Here is a 23,212-nt window from a genome sequence, read left to right as displayed (position 1 = left end):
GTTATGATGTTCAGAAGGAAAATCAAAAGTTATTTGGCAAAATATAACAAAATGTTCCGAATCCAAATAACGCAAATGACAAAAGTACTAAACTCCGAATTTTAACTACGAATTATTCAAAATTTTAATATCCGGGTGTAATTAACTGATTTTACTAGATTTTAGTAAATTTTATCTAGTTTTTACTAAAGTAATCAAATTAAAATGTCCCAAATAAAAATTAATAGATATTTGAAAAAAAAAAAAAATGTAGGTACTAAATCCTTTGCAACACATATAAGAAAATACGAAAGTCCGCATTTCATCTACGAATTATTCAAAAATTCTATATGAAAGTGTACACAACGGTTTTTACTAGATTTGAGTAAATTTTATCTAGTTTTTACTAATGTAAACAAATTATAATGTCCGAGAAGAAAATTAAAAGTTATTTGAAAAAAAAAAGTAAAAAATGTACTAAATCCCTTGCTATATATAGAAATACCGAAGTCCGCATTTCAACTACGACTTTTTCGGAATTTTAATATCTAAATGTATAAAACAGTTTTTACTAGATTTTAGTAAATTTTATCTAGTTTTTACTGTTATATATAAAACGAATTGGGGCAAAATTTCTAAGGTAATCAAACAAATGTTTCAAATTCACTTCTTGCATAAAAAATGTCCCAGACAATTTTATTCAAAAATTTATTATGTAAGTGTGTACTATAATTATCACTAGATTTTAGTAAATTTTATCTAGTTTTTACTAATGTACACAAATTAAAATGTTCCGAATTAAAATTTCAAGACATTTTAAGAAATGTAAAAAAATGTCCTATATTCCAATACGTAGGCTAAATGAAAACCTGAACACTAAATCAATTGTCTATCCAAACAAAAACCACCAGCAAATTTAAAGTTAGTAATATTTAAAATGGTAAAAATACCCGGCTGGTATATTTATTTGCTTCTCTTGTAGCATGATATATATTTTTATAACTCCAATAAAATTTTAAAAATAAGTTTTAATAGAAGTAGTCACTAATTTTATTTTATTATTTGGGCTCACATACTTTTGTACTTTCATTTAACTTAAAACACACTTGCTATGTATATCAAATGTAAAACCAATTCCTTAAAATACGTTTATTTATGCACAATTTTACTTTAAACTAATATATTTCTTTACTTCTTTGAACCTCCAAAACCTGAAAAACCCATGATCGAAGCAAGTTCTTCCTGACCTTCACCGACTTCTTCTTCAGCTTCTTCAAGTTTTCTTTTCCGTTCCCTTCGTTTTAGCCTCCTGTACTCCTTCTGTCGTTCTTCTTCTTCTTGGGCTTCACGTATCCGAACTTCTAACTCTACGTCTTTCTGCTTCTCTTCCATTTTTTTCTTGTTTGTCTGAAACCTCGCTTTCACCTGATAAAGGACACTGAATTTCTTAATAATTTTTCCCATGTAAAGAAATAATGATAAAGGAATGATGCTGATTTTCTTAATAATTGATCCTGAATTGAACTTGTAGTGTTGTAAAAAATTGTGCGTCAAAAGAGGTGATGATTTTTAAAATGTAGAACACCAGCTTAACTTGAAATTTAACAAAAAAGCCATGGAAGACTAAACATTCAATGTAAACTCTTTTGTCAGTCTTGTAATACAAAGATAAATTGGTAAGAGTGAACAGTTATCAAAAAAGATCTTCTAGGCGTAAACTCCATATCATCACAGTGAATTTAATATTTTATTTGTATTTTTATTTTATTTTGATTAATATAATTTATATCAAAGAAAACTTTTCATTGATTTTAAATAACTCACAAAGACCCAGTAATTATGATTCATAAATAAATATATCATTCTTTGATTGAATGGCAAAAAAAGTACATAATGTGCAAAAAAAGTGTAATATACGACTTCAATAGTAGATGATATATAACAAGACGCAAATAATTAAATATAAACACACCTAAAGTTTGAAAGTACAACATTCAAATTATCCGTATAACAAAGTCATTACTCAAATATTTAATTAAGTGTCCAAGACAATTTTGATAACACAAACAAAAAAAATAAACATATGTCTATTATTACCTGATCTAATGTACTCCGTTCAACCCTCATCGACATCCCCAGATTCCTCTGATGCTTCTTGCCATTTATGTGGTCGAGAAAGTTAATCGAATCCTTAACAACACAATCACAGACATTACAATAGTAACCCCCAGACTGAGAGTTGGGTGTACTTTTATTAATGACAACACTTTTGCCTAAACGGCTCTCTAAATCAACTTTGTAATCTCTCTGTTTCAGGTATTCCCTTTGGGCTGGGGTTTTGGAAGAGGTATCATCGTCACTTTCACTGTCATCTCGGAGACGTTCTGCAGCAATTCGTTCGTATTCATCTTTGTCCCATTTGCGACGATGGTCGTCAGGTCTCATCGACATGGTAAAGGGGTAAAGGATAGATGCTCAAAATGTTTTGTTGTGACAATATAACCTATAAAGTGTAACAGCACTTTTAGTACTTAACTTAAGTAAACACCAACAATTTTTGCATGCACTAATCAAATACTGACTACTACATGACTTAAACTTATTTAAACTATTAATGAACTACATCAAACCTTGTTTATTATTACACGGCAGCCATATTGACAACTGTCAAATTAAATTATTTATTTTTAACAAGATGGCCGACCTTGAATTTACTTTCACGAACTTCACTCATATCATAACTCTGCAAAGTTTGACAGCTGAAGTGCACAATTTTTTATTGATTGACTTTTAATTAAATTTAATTATGTAAAAACAACAGTTTTCTTGAAATATATTTCATAAAAATCAACAATGGTTGTGATAAAAGTGACAAATGTTGAAAGAACCAAAAAAGTCGGGGTAGTTGCCCGAAATTTGGAAGAATTCCACCACAAAGTTATGACGAAGTACAAGGTAAGGGGTAAAGGATAGTTTTTTAATTATTTATTAGTTTAATGCATAATTGTGCAAAAATTAACGTGTTTTATTGAATATATAGCAAATGGTTTTATAAAATATACATAAAAGTACTTGAGGCTTGATACTAAAAATAATATATCAAAAATTTGTTTAGAGGTTAGGCTAATGTTATTTTTAATGTTTTGTTAGTTTATTTTTGATATTTTATTAAAAGCACAAAAATGTATATTAAAGCCTAAGCAATTGATTTATATGAAGCACCATATATCAAATCATTTTGAAATTATTCAATACTGGTTTTCATATCCGGATAATTTTAATATTTTACTTAAAACCTTTAAATTGTCTTCGATGACAACTCACATATCTTCAATTTTGACATCAAAGAAGATTTGAACATTCAAGATATCTTTAATCAGTGAGAATATTTTCAAATTTAAAGTATCGATAATCTTTTCTACACTTAGATCCTCATTTCGACTGAATTTGTCTTTCAATTGTCTTTGCATCTGAATTTGCAATTCAATTTCAATGAAATTTATATCACTGAATAATTTGTTACATGAAGCACTGTCGATTCAATCATTTACTAATTATTCAATAATTGTTTTAATATTTGGATAATTTAAATGTTTTTTGTGAAACATTAAAATTTTCTTTGATATTAATGTATATACCACATAATTTCAATTTGATACTAAATAAGCGAGTAAAGATACATATTCTCATATTACAAGTATCAATAATCTTTCCTACGTATAAATAAACCTTCAAAACTCATTTTGACTGAATTTGCTCTTGAATAGTGTTGTTAAATGGAATTGCAATTCAATTTTCATAAAATTCTTATGACTGAATAATTTATTATATGAAGCACACAATTGTGTATGACCCAATTCAACAACAATATTCGTTTTAATATCCAGATGATATAAATGATTTACTTAGAGCATTCAAACTTTCTAAGATATCAACATATAGCCCAGATAATTTCAATACGTCAATAAATAAGCGAGTAAATTTGCATAATTTTGTATTATAAGTATCAATAATCTTTTTTTCGTATTAATAAACTTTCAATATTCATTTCGACTATATTTGCTCTTGAATTGTGTTTTTATCTGAAACTGCAATTAAATTTCAATAAGATTTATATCACTGAATAATTTGTTATGTGAAGCACTAACAATTCAACATCATTAATGGTTTTAATATCCAGATAATTTAAATGGTTTACTTAAACATTCAAATTTTCTTTGATGTTAACATATATTTTTATTTCATACCAAATAAGCAAGTACAGTTACATGGTCTTGTATTACAAATGTTCTTTTCTACAAATAAATAAGCTTTCAATTTTTATTTCGATTGTCTCATTTGCCCATTGAGTTTTCATCTGAAATTGCAATTTAATTTTAATGAAGTTTATATAAGAGTTAAAGTGACTGAATAACTTTTTATGTGAAGTTCTATTAATTCACTAATTTTTAAATGACTTAATAATGCCTGGATAATTCAAATGTATTACAAAATATTCAAATTTTCTTTCATGTTAACGATATCACCCTGATATCTTTATTTTGATATTAAATAAGCGAGTAAAGTTACTTATTCTTGTATTACAACTATCAACATTCTTTTTTATGTATAAATAAATCTTCAATACTCACTTTTCACTGATTTTGCTCTTGAATTGTGTTTTCGTCTAAAATTACAATTGAATTTTGATAAATTTATATCACTGAATAATTTATTTTGTGAAGCAGTATGAATTCACATCGAAATTATTGAAAAATGGTTTTAATGGCCAGATCATTTAAATGATTCAGTTAAACATTAAAATTTTCTTTGATTTTTCATATAAATTAATTTGATACTAAATAAGTGAGAATAATGATAATAATATCCCGATAAATATTTTATTTCTGATTCAAATTTTCTTTGATGTCATCATATAACACAGATAATTTTAATTTCATACCAAATACACCAGAGTTAAAGCGACTGAATAATTTATTATGTGAAGCACTATTAATTCAACAGCTTTGCAATTATTGAATAATGATAATAATATTCGGATGATTTAAATGTTTTACTTACTAATCCCAGATAACTTTAATTTCGTACCAAACAAACGAGTAAAGATACATATTCTTGTATTACAAGTATCAACTACATTTTCTATGACTACTCATTTCAATTTAATTTACCCTAAAATTGTATTTTCACGTACAACTTCAAATCTTATCTTTGCAATATGAACGAAAACACTGTAAGACTTAAAATTATCAATTTTCTAGTAGAAATTTCTGACTACTAAAGTCATGTATTTTATTTACAGTTGACCGATAAACAACTGATGAAAGACGTAACATATCATTTAACTTCTGATGGTGTCTTGATCGATTGTGATGAATATTTTCAAACCCTCGAACCACAGACATCTGTGATGATGGTACTCAAAGAACAAAAGGATTATATTAAAACAGGCATGGAAAGATATTGCCACATTGTAGAAAGAATAGATTTATATTATTAATTTAAAAATTCACACTCTTAATATAATATATAAAGTTTTCTTACTTTGATTTTTTAAATCTTTAATTAGATTTTGAGTTTCTTATGGAAAACATCAGGGTGTGGCAAAAAGATTATCTGAACGCTGGAAAAAGTGTTGAGTTATTCATAAAGCAAAATAATGATAAAATCTTTTCTGAAATTTTTGCTGCTCTTAAAAGCTCTAAACTTGTACCTCATCATGAACGAATTGGGATATCTGATAAATATCTGAAACATGATTGTATTGAAGATAAACTTTGGTTTGAAGGTATTATTATTTATAATACTAGATGATTTAGAATATTTTGAAGACTTGTTGGTGTTTTACTCGTAGGTTTGGAAACAAATGCTAAAACTAAAGAATTGTACATGTTTAAAAAAGCACAAGACCGTATTCGCTCATATTTCTACAAAACCAAAGACGATCTTTATCACTCTACTGAATATAGAGAAAATAAACTTGCAAAATCTGAAATCGACTTCTTGATCAATAATTTCAAAAAATGGTTAATACATTACGGATTTTTCGGACACATTTTCGATAGAACCAAATACACACAAATAAATAAACTGGATGAAACCAATGCTGATGATAACATACTAAAAGCAAAAAAATTGAAACTAATGAAAGACGATAACAACTTGACGGTTTTGGAAAAAAGTCTTGCAATATTCCCTTTGAAAAAAACTGCAGTTTGCGATTCTTTCGGAAAATTTTCATGTCAAGGTGCTTGGAACAAAGTTTGCTGCGTTTATGGAGATCATGTTATCAACCCTTATATATCGAGAGAGTATAGAATTTTATTTCAGGTAGAAAAATATAATTATTTAAATTAATAAATAATTATATTTTTCTTATCACATTTCATTTACCAAAAACAGACTTGGAACTTGGATCATCAGGTGGAAAAGTCGCGTACGGTCATTCCAAATATATTAAAAAATGTTAAATATTTGATTGATGACCGGGCTACATGTCTTGTGCACCCTGATAGACCAGCAGTTCACTTAACTCAGGTAAAAAGCATGAAAAATTAAAAATTTTTAGTCTAAAAAATACCTGTATGTGAATGTGGAAGTATGTGTTATATAAATGAAAGAGGCAGCTGTGTGACAAAAAATTAAGGGAAATCATGAGAGGGAGAGAGGGATCTAGTAAAATATCAATTGTATTTATTTTTACCTGAATTTAAAAAAAAAAAACTAAAATTTTATGAATTTGTCGTAAATTTGAAAATTTTGTTCAAAAAAATTTTACTTAACTGAAAATATATTTGATGTTTGGTTGGGGAAGTTGGGTAATTTTAAATATCACGACGTATCACCAAGGAGGAGGGGGTTCAAAAATCCCTAAGAATTTGATCACGTGATTAAGGGACGCTCCCCATACAAAATTGTAAGAATCGTTTACTCACTGCAACGCATGACACATATAATATAAAAGTTCTTGGGGCATATTGATTCTGAATCTGAAACTGATTTTATTTGAATTGAATTGGCCCATTTGGATATTCAAGGATTTTATATATTATTGCCGCGTTTTTTATAATATATTAATTTTTTGAATTACGAAGCGACATCCGAATACTCATTTTTGACTTAGGCTGTGGCATGTCTAGCAAATAAAGTAGGATTTTCAAAGTTTTGTGGAAAAATTTACATCTTTGATTTTATAGTCATAGATTTGTATTAAGGTCACCAGTTTGGCTGGGACAGTCCCGGATTTTTCATCTTGTGTCCCGGATTTTTCTAAAAGCAATATTTGTCCCGGGTTTAGAACTTTTGTTCCGGATTCTCCCGAGTTTTCGAAATGTATAGGTCTAAATTGAATCTTAATTCTTACTTCATAATAAAATTACAACTACCTATCAAATAATCTGAAAATGTTCTGTACAAATAGCCTCCCATATTTATAATTTTGAACTTTTATCTTCAATTTTACGAAAATTCACAAAAAACATGAAAATTGAATTTTTCGACTGTCTGGAGTAAGTGCTGATTATTTTTAAATAATTCTGAAGAAAATTTTATAATAAGTTTGGAAGCAAAAAAATATAAGATAAAGCATAACATAATCGAATAACAAAGTTCTTACTCAAAAAAATTACTCATTTAAAAAAGACGGATTTTTATTGCATTCTCAAATAGCATTTGTTATTTTAATATTTTACAATTTTTCGTTCACGATTTTTGGCGCACGGATCAACCGATTTGAATAGTTCAAAAAACATTCGATTTCTATTAATAGCAAGATGTGCTGATTAGTTTTCGGCAAAGATCGGTCCAGCCGTTTTGGAGTTACAGAGCAAAGAGCGCAGAATATAGAAATCGAGTTTTTGAGAGAACGGAGCATCCGAATTTAATGATTCAAAAAACATTCATTTCAATGGGGAGAAGTGGTGATTAGTTTTTGGCAAAGGCAAGTCCATCTGTTTCGGAGATGCGTAGCTAAATGTGCAGAAAATTGCAGTTTTTGAGAGAAATAAGCATTTGATTTATATAATTCAAAAAACTTTCTGCTTATGTTGACGAAACGATGGGATTTTTTTCAATTATTTCCAAAAAAAAAAAAAAAAAAATAATATGGATAATAATTCAGATATTCAAAATTTTAATTCGGTACGGAAAGTTCCTCAAGGCACGATGCTATACACCACTAGTTAGATAAAATGACTATACAGTTTGTCTTAGGAGGGTGAAAATTTAGAGCTATAAGTGCCTTTAAATAAAAATCAAAAGTAACCCATTTTTTCCACTTGGGAGTATAAAAAATAGATATTGTCCGACTCTCAATCATCCCGAACGTGATTAAAAAATTTCATAAATGTTTCAGAGAAATATTATCAATTTATTTCAGGTAATATATTTTTTGGAGCTATTCACTATGGCAAATTTGAAACTAGTTCACATAGTTTGCCATGATAAAAAAGCACATGAATTGCAATCTTCTGGAGGTTGTTTGTGTACAGAATGCCATGATCAAGAACAAAAAAAGATGTCGTTTTAAATACGGTAAGAAAATGATGAAAATAATTTTAGTTTATCAGGAATTTATGAATCTCACATTGCTAAATGTTTTTCTTAAAGAAAACAGTTATCAAATCAGCTTACGCTTTATATGTACCTAATTTAAAAAAATGAATAGTGTGTACATATAAATATATATTTATATTTTCTGACTATATTTTTATAAGACAGAATATATTTTTAATATCACTTTAGCTAACAATTAATTTACAAACTTCAATTTGTGATATTTTTTGAGCATTGCTCATGTTAATTTGAATAGTTGAAACTTAATCTAAAGTTTAAATATATAAAACTATTATATATATACAAAAATATAATGAATAAATGTTAATAATATTTCTGTAAACAGCCACTAACGGCTGAGAATCTCAAATAAGTTGTGATAATTATATTACAAGTAGAATTAGATAAATTAGCCAAAAGTTGATGTCGTCCAACATATTTACTCGAATTTAAAAACATTATTCATGAAACCAACAAATTCAATGAGCTTAAAATATTAAACAAAACCTGTTAACTAGTATAATTTTTTCAAATAATATTTAGCTTTTTAGCATCAATACGTAAAAATATTGCCATAGATAAATATTTCTATGTTGATCTCTACTTTGTTGAGGTAATATACTGTATTAGAAAAAATAAGATGATTTTCTGTAGTCATCTAACTGGAGTACAAATAAATACTTCAATAATATAACTCAATATATTTTTCTATTCTTGTGCATTAAATGCAAATAATTTTAGACTGATGTAGCATATATTGTTGATGGGAATAGCAAATTCACCTGTTGTCTGTTGCACTGTACCTATAATTATATAATAATTGTATATGCCCTGTATTAATTTTTCAAGGCTGATTTCTTTTTAATTGAACATCCAATTCGTTTTAATTATTATTATAAGCAGTCTTATTCATAAGCAGAATTGTTTATACAGGTTGTCTCAGAATTCAACGTCAAGTGGAAATTATAGTATTGATAGTAATTATTATGAAAAATATTAGACAAATACTTTATTACGGAAATTATGAGCTTTTGGGCGCAACTTCGAGCTTTCGTCAAATTGTTGCAATTTTTCGGTTATAGTGGTCAATTTTCATTATTTTTGTTAATTTAAACTTTGAAACTCCTAAACGTAAATAATATTTCCAGGACCTCAATAAAAAATAATGACACACATTTCCCCAAGTTTTCTAGAATTATGACTTTTTGGTGAATTATGGACTAAATTTTAAAAATTACTCTACTTTGTAAGGCTCACTTTTCAAAAAAATGTACTAAAGTATGTTGGTAAATTTCATCAAAAGATCGGGAATTTAATCAGGATTGTAAAAAGATAAAATTCTTGATAGTTTTATAATAAAAAAATCGAGTAAAAAATTAAAAATTTAAAAAATAACACGAAGTTTGCTAGTGCATTATATGCTCGCAATAAGTTCAAATGTTTGTTGTGTTATTTTTTGGTTGTTATTTTTTACTCATTTTTTTTTAATATAAATTATCAGCTATTTTAACATTTTACAATCCTGATTAAATGCGCGAAAAAAAGAGGCTCTTTCAAGTCGATCAATTTTCCAAAAATTTAAACTCATAGTTTAACAAATAGTCTAAATTCTAAAAATTTCTATTCTTATCTATAAATTAAATTATATATGTTTTATTAAGATCCTAAAAGTTCTATTCAGGTTACGGTTCCAAAGTTTAAATGAAAAAAAAAAAATACTAAAAATTAACCAAAAAACACAAAAAATTGTTACCTTTTGACCAAAGCTCTAGACTGAACTTGAAAGCTCATAATTTTCAAACTACATAGAATAAACTATTTATTTCCAATTTTTTTTTCATAAAGTTGCTAGCAATACTATCATGACGTTGAGTTCTGGGACACCCTATATGAAAACAATAATATATTTCAAAATTGTAGGCCATTTGTAGTAGACTGATGTAATAAAAATGTAGTAGTAAAATATATAAAAGCAATAAATATATGTGCTATATAATTATGACAAATATTAGCCAATACATATATTATATACATGCAAATTGCATATATTGTAGTAGTTAAATTCAGGTATTGGAACTGAATGTAAATGAGATACAACTTGGGTTTGTTTTTGAATTCCATGGAACAGCTTGTTTTTTAAAACTTTTCTATTCAGCACAAAAATACAACATTTTCAAAATTATATTAATAATTTTATTTCCATATATCTGTACAAAATTCTGTTATCATCTTTCAAATTATCTAAGCCTCATTATATTTGGCGTATTGGATTTTAGTAGCCACGATGTATCAGAAATCGGTATGCCATCGGTTCCAAATTCCTTGAATTATAATAATAATAAATATTATTAGTATAGAAAATGATGGTTGTAAATTGATGTACAGAATAATCAATAAAAAAAATAAATAAAGGGTTGTTTTTACCAAACATTGTCCGCTCACACAGTATGCCCTTATAGGTCTTCCTCTACTGCAATCGGTGCCAAATGGGAACCATCCTGATGGTCCATTTACTAGGTAAAACCTTAAAAAAAATGACAAAAATAATTTTATTAGTTTGACGAAAAATAGAAACAAACTGTATATTTTGTTTGGGCGAGAGTATATTTGATGTACGTTTATATTTTTCGCTTAAAGAATTTTTTTAATTTTGTAAATTCATTTTTTGCATTTCAAGTCTCAAACATTTTTATTAAATAATAATTGTATATGCCCTGTATTAATTTTCCAAGGCTGATTTCGTTCTTATTGAACATCTAATTTTGTGCTATTTCATTATTTTAAGCAGTATTATTTATACAGGGTGTCCCAGAATTCAACGTCAAGTGGAAACGAGATTATAGTATTGATTGTAACTATTATGAAAAATGTTAGATAAAAAATTTATTCCGGTTAGTTTGGAAATTCTGAGCTTTTGAGTGCAACCTCACACTTTGGTTAAATTACTACCATTTTTTGGTTATTGTGGTTGATTTTTATTAGGAGCTTTATTCAATTTTTTTCGTATGATTTCTTTGTTTTTTTTTACCTGTGTTGAAGTTTTTCATCCTGACAAGCTACCCGGCAAGCTCTGTGTTTCTCATCTGAAACAAATTACAAATAATAATTTTTGCAAATAATGAGAACGTTATTAATTTTAAAAAATACCAGTTGTTGGAGATATTTGCATCCCCAAACCAGACAATCGTTTGACCCGTTCCTTATATTTAGTACAAATGGCAGTTGCATATTGAAATGTTGACCAAACTCTAGTACACTCCTAAAACAAATATTTAGTCATAAAATATTAACAAATAATTCAGTCATATATTTATTAACTTTTTTTTTTCATTTTATATTCCATTTATTGTATTTTTTTGTATTATTTCTTTTTCTCGTCTATCAATTTTGTAAATAAGACATTAATAAAGTTTTGATTAACAAAAATAAATTATAACAATATATATATATATATATATATATATATATATATATATATTGGCTATGATTCATATATTTGTTATTACATTTATATTTTGATGGCACAATTGGATGTTACTCATTTTTGGTTTACTTTTGGAAGTAATAAGTCTAATTCCGCTGCCACTTTCCATGCAATTGTAATGGCAGGATCCACTTTGTTGCCAAGCCAGGCCACGTTTACCTAAAATAATAAAATAGTTATACAAATGTATATATTTTTTTGTAAATATACATATATATATACAAAATTGTATATATTTTTGCACACCTTTGTAGTTTCCTCGGGAATATGTTTCAGGTTTGTCCCACAGGTCGACGCGGTTGCTGAATCCTTGACAATATTCAGCAGAGAGTTGAAATCTTGAGTCTGAATTCACTTTGCACTTAAATTCCTAAAAAAATATAAAAAAAATCATAACAAGCGGCTACTTTTAGATTGATAAAATTATCCATTCTTTGGAAATTCAACAAAAAAATAATTGAGTGTGACTTGTAAAATCATTTTGCTCATTGATTCACTTTCCAATTTGATCTGAAGTGTTTTACAAATTTATGGTATTGAAGAGACAATTTACCTCACAACGTCCAGAAATGCAATAAAATCCGGAGGCACTTCCAGGTTTGCTGGAAACTCCAGATCTGCAGGACGTACCATCTGGTAAAGACCAACCTCTACTTTTTCGGCCACCTCCTCGAGTAGCACACCAAACAGCACAGGCATCCACGGCTTAAAATACATACATAAAAATAATTGAAAATATTATCAAAAATTATTTGTAAAAAATTACGTACGGTTTCTGTCTTGTATCAAAACACTGCGCCCTGTCAATTCAGAATCGACGTCGCGAGCCCTGGTGCAAATTTCATCTGAAAATTCTTCAACGGTCATCCGATTTATATCTTCGCACTATAACATTTCAAATTCACTATTTAATTTGATAAAAGTTAAAAGTGTAGTGCAAAAACGATAAAAAAGGTACAGTAGTCTTATTGGATTCTTACATTTAGAGTGAGGTTGCTCAAGTCGGATAAATTTTATAAAGCAAAAAAGTGAAATACAAACAATGACAAAAATTACAGCAGTGTTAATCGTATTGGATTCTTGTTTCAGTCTAAATTTGCTTAAGTCGTACCTCGGATTATACTTTACATCATTTGGTAAATTTAAGTTAAACTAATCACTTGAATCTAACTGAATCTATCTAACTGAAAAGAGTAGTTTCATATGATATTTGTGAATTTTCTATTAAATGCTAAAGAATATGAAAGATCGAATTCAAAGTTCTTTTATTCCAAAATTTTATATCGGAGTGTATATAGCTATTAGCATGAAATCGTAGTAAATTTTATCTGGTTTTTCTCTATCTAACTGAAAAGGGGTGCTTTCATATGATATTTGTGAATTATTTGACAGAAACCAAAAAAAAAAAAATAAACCTGTTGTAATTGGATAGCTAGCAAACTTTGTGAAACAGAAATAATTAAAAAGTGAGCTTTAGAGAAGTTTTGACTAATATATTTTTGGCTCAATTGTAAACTTATGATAGCAAGAATATGATCCTGACATTTTTGTCCTTATTTACCTATTGTTTAGGTATATTCAAATGGAAGATTCTCATTTGTCAGTAGTTTTTATTTCAAACTTCAAAGACCTTGCATAAAACGTGCCTGTGCAAAATTTCTTACTCGTACCGAGTTTAGAGAAAGAAGTTTATGGATTTTTTTTTTGATAAATACAAATAAATAATAGATAAATATAATATTCTAAAGTGTTTGATCAAATTGGAAAACTCAAGTAAAAAACTCATGATACCATCTTGTTTAAGTTACCAAATTTTTTTGGTCAAATTGGAGAACTCAAAAGTGTAAAACTCATAAATCCATCTTGTTTAATATCCCGAAGTTTTTGGTCTAATTGGAGAACTTGAAGTGAAAAACTCATGAATCCATCTTATTTAATATACCAAAATTTTTAGCCAAATTGGGAAGCTCAAAGTGAAAATCTCACAAATCCACTTCCTTTTTTAGCACCCACAGACATTTAATAATTTCACAAGTACATTAATAACTTTTTGGGATCATTATTTTATTTCTGGCATTATTTAATAATTATGTTCGACTTGGTAACTAAAAATTAAAGAAAAATTGATCTCAGACTGAATTCTTTATAACTTTTTAGTGACAGGTACGACTAGGGCTATAGGTGGTACGACTAAGGCAACTAGGCGTCTTAATCGTACCGAAAGCATATTTTAGAATAACATAAAAATAACTATGGTTAGTGAAAACAATAATCAAACATTTCTATAAACTCCAACGACTTTCTTTTCTTATTCCCTTGGGGGTACGACTTAAGCAACCTTACCCACAAAATTTATATTGACAAACTAAATTATGTCAGTGCTTTATCATGATTTTTAAAAATAATATATTATTATATTAATTATACTATCTCTTACCTGTGGCGCGTTACATGTTAGATATTTTTTATCATGCCCTTTGCACGCCGGATCACTATTCTGAAATCTGTGAAAATTATACAGATTTATATAAAAATACTTAATAGTTTTACTCATAATTGATAAAAAAATATTCACGAAATTTGATTTGATTTATCAATTGGTTTAATTAATAAAATTTAAGTGTTTGCTAAATAAACCTAAAATATTAGTGCTATAACAATTATTGTGATATTACACAAAAGTAGCTATTGTAAATTGCATAAATATTATGTATCAAATCTAAGCATATTTTGAACTGACATAAATATTTTAGTAAAAAAAACAGAAAGTGTTTAGCATAAATGAAGATTCAATAGCATCAATAGTGAAAAACTTATGAAACTAATAAAATTTTTCCATTATTCTTACCTATGCAGGTTGCATTTCCTCATGCTAATTCGGACGCCGGTGCTTCCTTCTTCCAATGCAGAATTTTGATGGCCATCAGGGCCATCCAGACAAGCAGAAGCACATTCTGAAAAAGGGCTCCAGGGCGTCCAGGCTGGCCCTTGGGTATAGGATGACGACATTACGTCATCTGCCGAAATTGGAGGCGATCGGAGGACGCATTCTCCACCACGACACCACTTAATAAAGGTAATAAATAGACACATATGTATATATATAAATATATATATATATATATATATATATATATATATTGTATTTTTATTATTTTACCATATTAAATCCACATTGCGTTCCTTCTAACGCTGGATGTGACGTCCACGTATATTTTTCACGTCTGCAATGCAAATCCCGACAAATTTCTTCACTCGATTGCAACAAACTATGTGAACTGCCTGCTCCATACTTTAACATACCTGCAAAATTTTTATCAAAATTTGTCTTTCATTTTAATATAAAACTAGTGGTGTATGGCATCGTGCCTTAAGGCAAATTGCTGAACCTTCCCGTACCGTAATGAAATATTCGAGAAATTTTAAACGTTTTCAAATATATTATTACAAATACTGTAACTTTCATTATTTTTGCTATCTTGTTATATCCGAGCAAATCAAATGTAAATCATAAATCAATTTATCTTCAGAACATTAACAAATGTCATTTCATTTCGAATTCAATTTCAAAAAAATAGTTGCCTAATTTACACAAAATTGAAAAAGTGCTCCCGTATAGTCACAGTCTAAACACATTTGCAAATAATTCTGTGCGATATTTTCACTTATACTGTGCTTAGCTTGGCGGCATTTTCACGTTTTCAATAGTTTTTTCACAAAATTAGAAAAGTGCTCCCGTGTAGTTACAGTCTAAACGCACTTGGGTAAACATTTGTACCAGAGTGGCGCTTAGACTGTGCTTAGCGTGGGTAATTTTTTGAATTTTGAATCCAAAATTACAAAAATATTTTATGGAAAATAAAAAAAGGTATAATCAAAAAAATTGAAATAAAAAAGTTTTTATCCTCAAAAGCAATTGTTTTGTCAATACAAGCAGAAAGTTTTTTACATCCTCAAATCGGACGCTTAGTTCACTCAAAAACTGCCATTTTTTGCACATTTAGCCTTGTAACTTTGAAATGGCGGCACCTGCCTTTGCCAAAAACTAATCAGCTCTTCTCCCAATCATAACAAATTGAATGTTTTTTAGATCATTCAAATCCGATACTCCGTTCTCTCAAAAACTCGATTTGTATTTTCTGCTCTCTTAGCTCCGTATCTTCGTAACGGCTGGACCTGCCTTTGCTAAAAACTAATCAGCACATTTCCCTATCAATAGGGATCGAATGTTTTTTAAACCATTCAAACAGGTTGATTCGTGCGCCCGAAAACGTGGACGAAAAAATGCTGACATATAAAACACACACATTCATTTTTCTGAGGTATGCCAAAATGTTCAGAAACCTTCAAAACGTCGAGAAATGCAAAAATTTTCATTTTCGATTATCGGTCCATTACTATAACTACCCTAAAAAAATATTTCAATCTACTTACATTGCTGGTCTGCGTTAAATCTTTCCCCAGGCAAAGATCCTTCTGCCGAATGATCTAAGGGACCTGCTGAACTTCCATGATCTAGCAAACAATGGGACTGGGTTGAACTAAAATTAATTGAAATTAATAATAATTGCATTTGGAATTTTGTTTGTTTAAGTCTTACTCCAAAAATTTCTGCAAATATAGTTTGCTACACATTGACCAAGTGATTTTTCCACTACCCAACGTCGGTGACATTATGTAACTTGTGGGATCGCATTCGTTGTCTGCTAGGGGTCCATCGTGCCTCATTCCTAAACTATAAAAAAACACATTAATAAAATAATTTGTTGAAGAATGATTTGTAGTATTAATGTATACTTATGTCCAATTTCGTGAGCTACAACATAAACACTTTCAAAGTGTCTGCCTTCATTTACAGTACAACTGCTGGTTGTTGTGCACATTCCACCAACTGGTGCTAGCCCTAAAAAAAATTGAAAACTATGATTTGTTTTAATTTTTTGTAGATATTACAACAATTTTTTTATCTCTATCCTTTATCTTACCGACGACTTGATGGCTAAGTTTCCCAGCTTTGCTGACCACATACAAATCCAATCCGGTTAAAATAAGGGCATGGTCCCAGTGCAAAGGGTCGCTGTCGGCTATCGGATTTTCTTGACGTTGCCAACCGCAAAAACTGCTCAAAAAATCATCAATATCTTGTGGACGTCGAAGTCCTGATGGATCTTCGTGCAAAATTTCTAATCGTTTTAGTAGAAAATTTACTGGGTGACCCAGGGAAGGATCGTGGTATAGTAATTGAACCTGGGGAAGAAAGAATTTTGTAATAAAGGAAATTTTTGTTTGTTTTTATTTTTTTGGTTTTGAGATTTTATAAAAATAATTCTTACCCCATTTATCATCGCCAGGACAAATCTCAGTAGTTCCCTTTCGGTATTTTTTGGATAATTTGCAGACATATGTTGGTACAACTCTCTGTCTATAAATACTGCTGTTTCAACATGCATTGCTGAAGATTTGATACTCCTTTTAGATCTTTTGCTAATTTTGTCAATAAATCTGTAAATTAGTAAATTATATCATTTCGAGTTATTTATCTGATGAATCCATTACCAAAAATGATGGTAATTTATTACAATGATGATATTTTTTTTTCTACTTACATTTTATCATTGTTTTCATCATGCACACACTGATGTTCCACCATATTTTTCCTATCAATTAATCTAATTTCACTATTATCGGCAGGATCGTTTGCATATTTCCTAAAATCCTTATTGCTAAAATTTTCATTAGAACTATTACTAAAATTATTATAATACTGATTTTTAGTCTCGATCAAAGATCTTTTTATTATTATATGAGGGGATGAACCGTCGTCTCCTTGAAAACGTTTTGGCAGTGGCTGGATGTAGTACAGTTCTTTGTTTGGCGAATAATATAATCCTTTCTGAAAAAAAAAAATAAATACGTTATCATATTAATTGTAGCATAAATTAACAATTGTTTTAATTAAAGAAATAATGCAATTGGTACATTGTCTTTGCACAACAGAATTTGTACATTCATAAATAAATATGTATTTATATTCCTGATTACCTATTGTGAATCCATTTTTTGAGAATAAACATTGAACGTCTTATGAAATGTGAGAACAATAAATATAAAAAAATATAATTAATGAGTTCATCGTATAATAAGTAATTTATGACATTTTTAACTTTCATATTACAAGCGTATGTTTTTATAAAAGACTTGTTAGTAATGATACAATGCATAAAATTGCATATTGTTTTGGTTTAAAAACTGTAATTTTAGTAGAATTATACGTAATAGGAAAACTGAAACAATGAGAAGAAAATATTTTTTTTATAAAAAACTATAAAAAGTTATTTTCACATGGAGTATAAGAGCTTTGCTATCTTCTTCACGTATATATATTGCACATATATATCGTAAATAGCTGTAAGTGGAATCTTGCCTTAAGGTAAGTTGCATGAACTTTTCAAAACATCTAAATAATTGACTTAATCAATAAAATGTGAGATTCAGATAGTTAAATAAAGTTTTCAACTGTTTATTCGAGAAGGGCTCCCATTATTCCCAACTTTAATAAATTTTAAATGTAATTCAACCACATTTTGTTGGCCTATAATATTTTAGGATGTTTGTTTACACCCTGAACCCTATTGTCGTTTTTAATATGTTATTACAAAGAATCAATTTGGTTGATTTTTGCTAAAAACTAATCAGCACAATTGCCTAATGATATTTTCTGAATGTTTTTTAAATTTTCAAAATCGGTTAAGGATTTTTTGTAAGAACGCGGACGAAAAATTTTGAACTTTCTGCTAATTTCAATGAAGGTTTTCCGTAAAATAAATATATTTTTGAAATCGGTTAAAACGTTTGTTACAAAATATCTAAGAAAAGTCAGAAATCGACTCACATACACACACACAAACACTTTCCATGTTTGATCTCAATTCAGAATGACTTGAAACATCTAGTATATATGAAATTAGCAAATCGAATTTTCTGGCGAAAATGTTTTTTTAAAATATTTCTCTAAATATATTTATTGCTAAAATTCATAATGTACAAATAAATATATCTTTTCAATATCATTTTGTGCCATTTTATCAAAGTATAACTCCCACTTTTATTTATAATTGTTGTAACTACGATCTTAGACATTAAATGTACGTATCAGGGTTTATACAAAAACGGGCATCATAGAATTCTCGGTTCTCCAATAGTAGTTTTTCCAGAAATTCACGAATTTTTATAAAAAAGTTTTGTTCAAATATTCTGTAATTCGCGCAACAAATTTTAACAGAAAATTTAGAGTGGTTAGAAGTAGTTTCTTGACTGCACTGTTTCTTGTTCAATTTTATTAATATTTCTTAGTTTATTCACAAAATTCACTGAAAAAGATACCATTTTGCTCATGACGAGTATAATCATGAAACATAGAGAAAGATTTCAGATGAAAAATATGGGTGAATTATACAAAATTTACTTTTATTACATTCTTTTTGCTTTTTTACTTTTTTACTTCTTTCTTATCACAAAAATATATTACATACGTATTGAACTAAAAATGGATTAAAATTAAAGAAATATTAAACATGTAAATGTAAGAAAGTAAGAATAGTTTTTGATGAAAAAACAACTATTGTCAAAAAGAAGTAGAACTTGTTATTTAATTTGCTAAATCTTAATTTTTATTGATTAAGTATGATATTTTATTTATATAAAGATAAAATGCCACTTACGACTACTTATTTTATACAGACATGTCCAGAAAAAAATCTGAACAACTTGACATTTCAGAATATATTTAGTTTTCTTAAAAAAAAAAACAGGTCACCGTTTTATACCCATGACGTGTATACTCGTCACGAAGTATATACTCGTCACATCTGTGATGTCCGTGACGAGTATATTTGTCAATCCCAGCTAATTGGTTGAATATATCAATTACCACATACCACTCCATGTTGCCATAAATAAAATGCCACTTACAATTACTTATTTTATACAGTCATAGTCTCAAAATATTTGATATTTTAGAATAGATTTTGTTTCTTTTTTGAATTTTAATTCCAATAGCAAATGGTCACTGTTTTATACCCATGACGTGTATACCCGTCACGAAGTATATACTGGTCACTTATCATGACGTATATACATGTTACGTCCGTGATGTTCGTGGCGAGTATATTTGTCAACTCTATATAGTTGGTTCAATATGTAAATTACCACATAACACTTCATGCTGCCTTAAGTAAAATACCATTTACAATTATTTTATACAGTCATAGTTTCAAAATATTTGACTTTTTAAGATGGATTTTTTTTTAAATTTTAATTTAAAAGCAAATGGTCACTGTTTTATACCATTAACGTGTATACTCGTCATGACGTATATAGTTTTCACTCGTATATACGCGTCACGTTCGTGACATATATTCGTCAATCCCAAATAATTTGATAAATATATCAAATACTACATACAACTCTATACTGCCTTAAATAAAACGCCATTTACAATTATATACTTATTTTATATATCAAAATATCTGACATTTTAGAATAGATTTAGATATGTTAACCCTAATTGTCTCTATTAAAACACAATATTCTCTTGATCACTTTATTTACTTGAATTACACTAAGTTCTCTATTATACGTATTATGTTCTCTACTCTATGTATTATGTTTTCTTGTTTTGCTACACTACAACCCTCGGCCTACTAGATTCACGCTGTCATTAGTACCATCTATTCATAGCCAACAGATTTGTCTAAATTTCAATTTAAATTTCAAATGGTCACTGTATATCCACGACATGTTATACCCACGACATGTATTTTCATCACGACGCTTATACTCGCCATCGTGACGAATATATTCGCCAACCCCAACTAACTTCTTTCATATATCAATTACCACTTACCACTCCATGTTCGCCTTCGCAAATAGCCAAGGCGGCATTGTCCGATCTGTAATAACACCCGTCCACGTCCGCCAACCAGGCATCATGGGCAGTATGTTCCGTCCTGTTGCCCCATCTCTGCACGTACATGAAATGAGGGTCTAATAAGGGCGGCGAAGGGCCAGCGCGTACCGACAGGCGACCTGAGGGTAGAGGTGATCCTGGGGCTCCGATGCTCTGAGGGCCTGCATCGGTTTCGTCTAGGCGGAGACTGCGTCTTTCGCGACTTCCGTGGTGGGATAGCTTTATGTAGGATACTGTGTAGTCCTTGGGAACTAAAAAAGATAGGACAATAATTAATAATTAACTTCCCGTAAGGTAGTTATAGTAATGGGCCGAAAATCGAAAATGAAAATTTTTGCATTTCTCGACGTTTTGAAGGTTTCTGAACATTTTGGCATATTAAGGAGAACCCGCGCGTTGCTCGTCTCGGATTTTTGATTAAACTTGGCACAATGGTAGATTTGATGCCCAAACTGACCGCGGTAAAATATTAGAGGCCTATGAAAAGCGGTTTAATTATAAAAATTAATTAAAGCTTGCATTTTAGCAGCGCGCGTCATGCATAGCTTGCAATGCTATTTTTTTCACTTGGAAATATTTTTTATATTTATTTACATTTTATATTTATGTTTATGCAACACAATTGTACAATTATAGATATTATATGGTACATAATTTAAATTAATAGATAATAATACATACAATATAAAAATGAAATATAATTTAAAAAAACTTAAAATCTTATTCTATTATCAATAGCAGATTGGCCGAGTGTCTACCGTCGTGGAGTTCTAATTTTTGCTCCGGGTTCAATTTCCGATTCAGATATAATATTTCAGATTATTATTTTTGTTTGATATTTATAATTTCACGTGTAAATAATATCAACATTTATTTGAGTTTTCGATTAATTTTATATTTTTTCGCTAAATATTCCATAATAAAGTCCTCCGTAACTCCTGTAAATTTTTATTTTGATATTACTTATAAAACCTACGATCATATAAATGTTAAGTGATTCCTGAAACATTAAAATTTTGTATTAATAACAGCAATAATACGGAAGAACTTATCAGAAAAAATGGATGTGTGTGTGTGATTTGTATGTCCGCATTTTTTTTATCCACGTTTTCGGGCGCACGGATCAACCGATTTGAATGATTCATTTACCGTTCGATTCCTATTGATAGGGAGATGTGCTGATTAGTTTTTGGCAAAGGCAGGTCTAGCCGTTACGGAGATACGGAGCAAAGAGTGCAGAAAATGCAAATCGAGTTTTTGAGAGAACGGATTATCGGATTTGAATGATCTATAAAACATTCATTTTGTAATGATTGGGAGAAGAGGTGATTAGATTTTAGCAAAGACAGGTCCCTCCATTTCGAAGATACAGAGCTAAATGTGCAAAAAATGGCAGTTTTTAAGTGAACTAAGCGTCCGATTTGAATGATCTAAAAAACCTTCTACTTGTATTGACAAAACAATTGATTTTGAGGATAAAAAATTATTACATCTTTTTTATTTTCCATAAAAATGTTTTTGTAATTTTGGATTAAAAATTTAAAACATTACCCAGGCTAAGCACAGTCTAAGCGCCACTCTGGTACAAATGTTTACCCAAGTGCGTTCAGACTGTTTATGTACTGCACTTTTCCAATTTTGTGAAAACTATTGAAAAGTGTGAAAATGCCTCCAAGATAAGCACAGTGTAAGTGAAAATGTCGCGCAGAATTATTTGCAAATGCATTTAGACTGTGACTATACGGGAGCACTTTTTCAATTTTGTGTAAATTAGGCAACTATTTTTTTGAAATTGAATTCGAAATGAAATGACGATTGCTAATGTTCTGGAGATAAATTGATTTATGATTTATGATTACATTTGATTTGCTCAGATATAACAAGATAGCAAAAATAATGAAATTTACAGTATTTGTAAATAAAAACGTTTAAAATTTCTCGAATTATGGTGCGGGAAGTTCCAGCAATTTGGCTTAAGGCACGATGCCATACACCACTAGTTGACGATGCCATGCACCACTAGTCTTAATCCAGGTTTACGACAATAATCTTGCAATTAGACACAAACTCATTATATTTCATATATACATATTTGCTTGAGTAATTCCACTCATTAAACCATTGTATTAATTACAAATGTATATGTATGTTTGTATACAATACTCTATGCACGTATATTAATTCATAATGCGCTCCCATGCCAAAATATACGAAAATCATTCATTGCC

At 29.1% G+C, this 23,212-nt stretch overlaps 3 protein-coding genes across 3 annotated transcripts; 1 reads left to right on the top strand and 2 right to left on the bottom strand.

The window, feature by feature from the left end:
- Positions 1 to 1,028: 1,028 nt before the first annotated feature.
- On the bottom strand, positions 1,029 to 2,596 carry LOC113372303 (zinc finger matrin-type protein 2-like). Its single transcript, XM_026612626.1, has 2 exons — positions 2,077 to 2,596; positions 1,029 to 1,404 (listed from the first exon to the last, which is right to left on the bottom strand). The coding sequence occupies exons 1-2, from the start codon at positions 2,428 to 2,430 to the stop codon at positions 1,168 to 1,170; spliced, it is 591 nt and encodes a 196-aa protein (XP_026468411.1). The 5' UTR covers positions 2,431 to 2,596; the 3' UTR covers positions 1,029 to 1,167.
- Positions 2,597 to 2,795: 199 nt separating this feature from the next.
- On the top strand, positions 2,796 to 8,506 carry LOC113373360 (DNA fragmentation factor subunit beta-like). The gene is made up of 6 exons (XM_026613666.1): positions 2,796 to 2,934; positions 5,282 to 5,429; positions 5,549 to 5,767; positions 5,834 to 6,309; positions 6,382 to 6,516; positions 8,357 to 8,506. Exons 1-6 carry the CDS (start codon positions 2,833 to 2,835, stop codon positions 8,504 to 8,506), a joined length of 1,230 nt encoding a protein of 409 aa, XP_026469451.1. The 5' UTR covers positions 2,796 to 2,832.
- A 2,263-nt stretch (positions 8,507 to 10,769) lies between these two features.
- Positions 10,770 to 17,514, bottom strand: LOC113373359 (A disintegrin and metalloproteinase with thrombospondin motifs adt-2-like). Its single transcript, XM_026613665.1, has 16 exons — positions 17,350 to 17,514; positions 17,002 to 17,263; positions 16,814 to 16,919; positions 16,617 to 16,751; positions 16,451 to 16,557; positions 15,177 to 15,319; positions 14,865 to 15,082; positions 14,454 to 14,520; positions 12,787 to 12,901; positions 12,570 to 12,721; positions 12,263 to 12,386; positions 12,039 to 12,175; positions 11,680 to 11,791; positions 11,561 to 11,615; positions 10,957 to 11,056; positions 10,770 to 10,853 (listed from the first exon to the last, which is right to left on the bottom strand). Exons 1-16 carry the CDS (start codon positions 17,464 to 17,466, stop codon positions 10,770 to 10,772), a joined length of 2,034 nt encoding a protein of 677 aa, XP_026469450.1. The 5' UTR covers positions 17,467 to 17,514.
- Positions 17,515 to 23,212: the final 5,698 nt, after the last annotated feature.

This window comes from Ctenocephalides felis, unplaced genomic scaffold (genome assembly GCF_003426905.1).
Source record: "Ctenocephalides felis isolate EL2017-DRISC unplaced genomic scaffold, ASM342690v1 CF-g0.4_SCAFFOLD_01604, whole genome shotgun sequence".
NCBI classification, from domain to species: Eukaryota; Metazoa; Arthropoda; class Insecta; order Siphonaptera; family Pulicidae; genus Ctenocephalides; species Ctenocephalides felis.
This window is presented reverse-complemented; position numbering and strand designations above follow the sequence as displayed.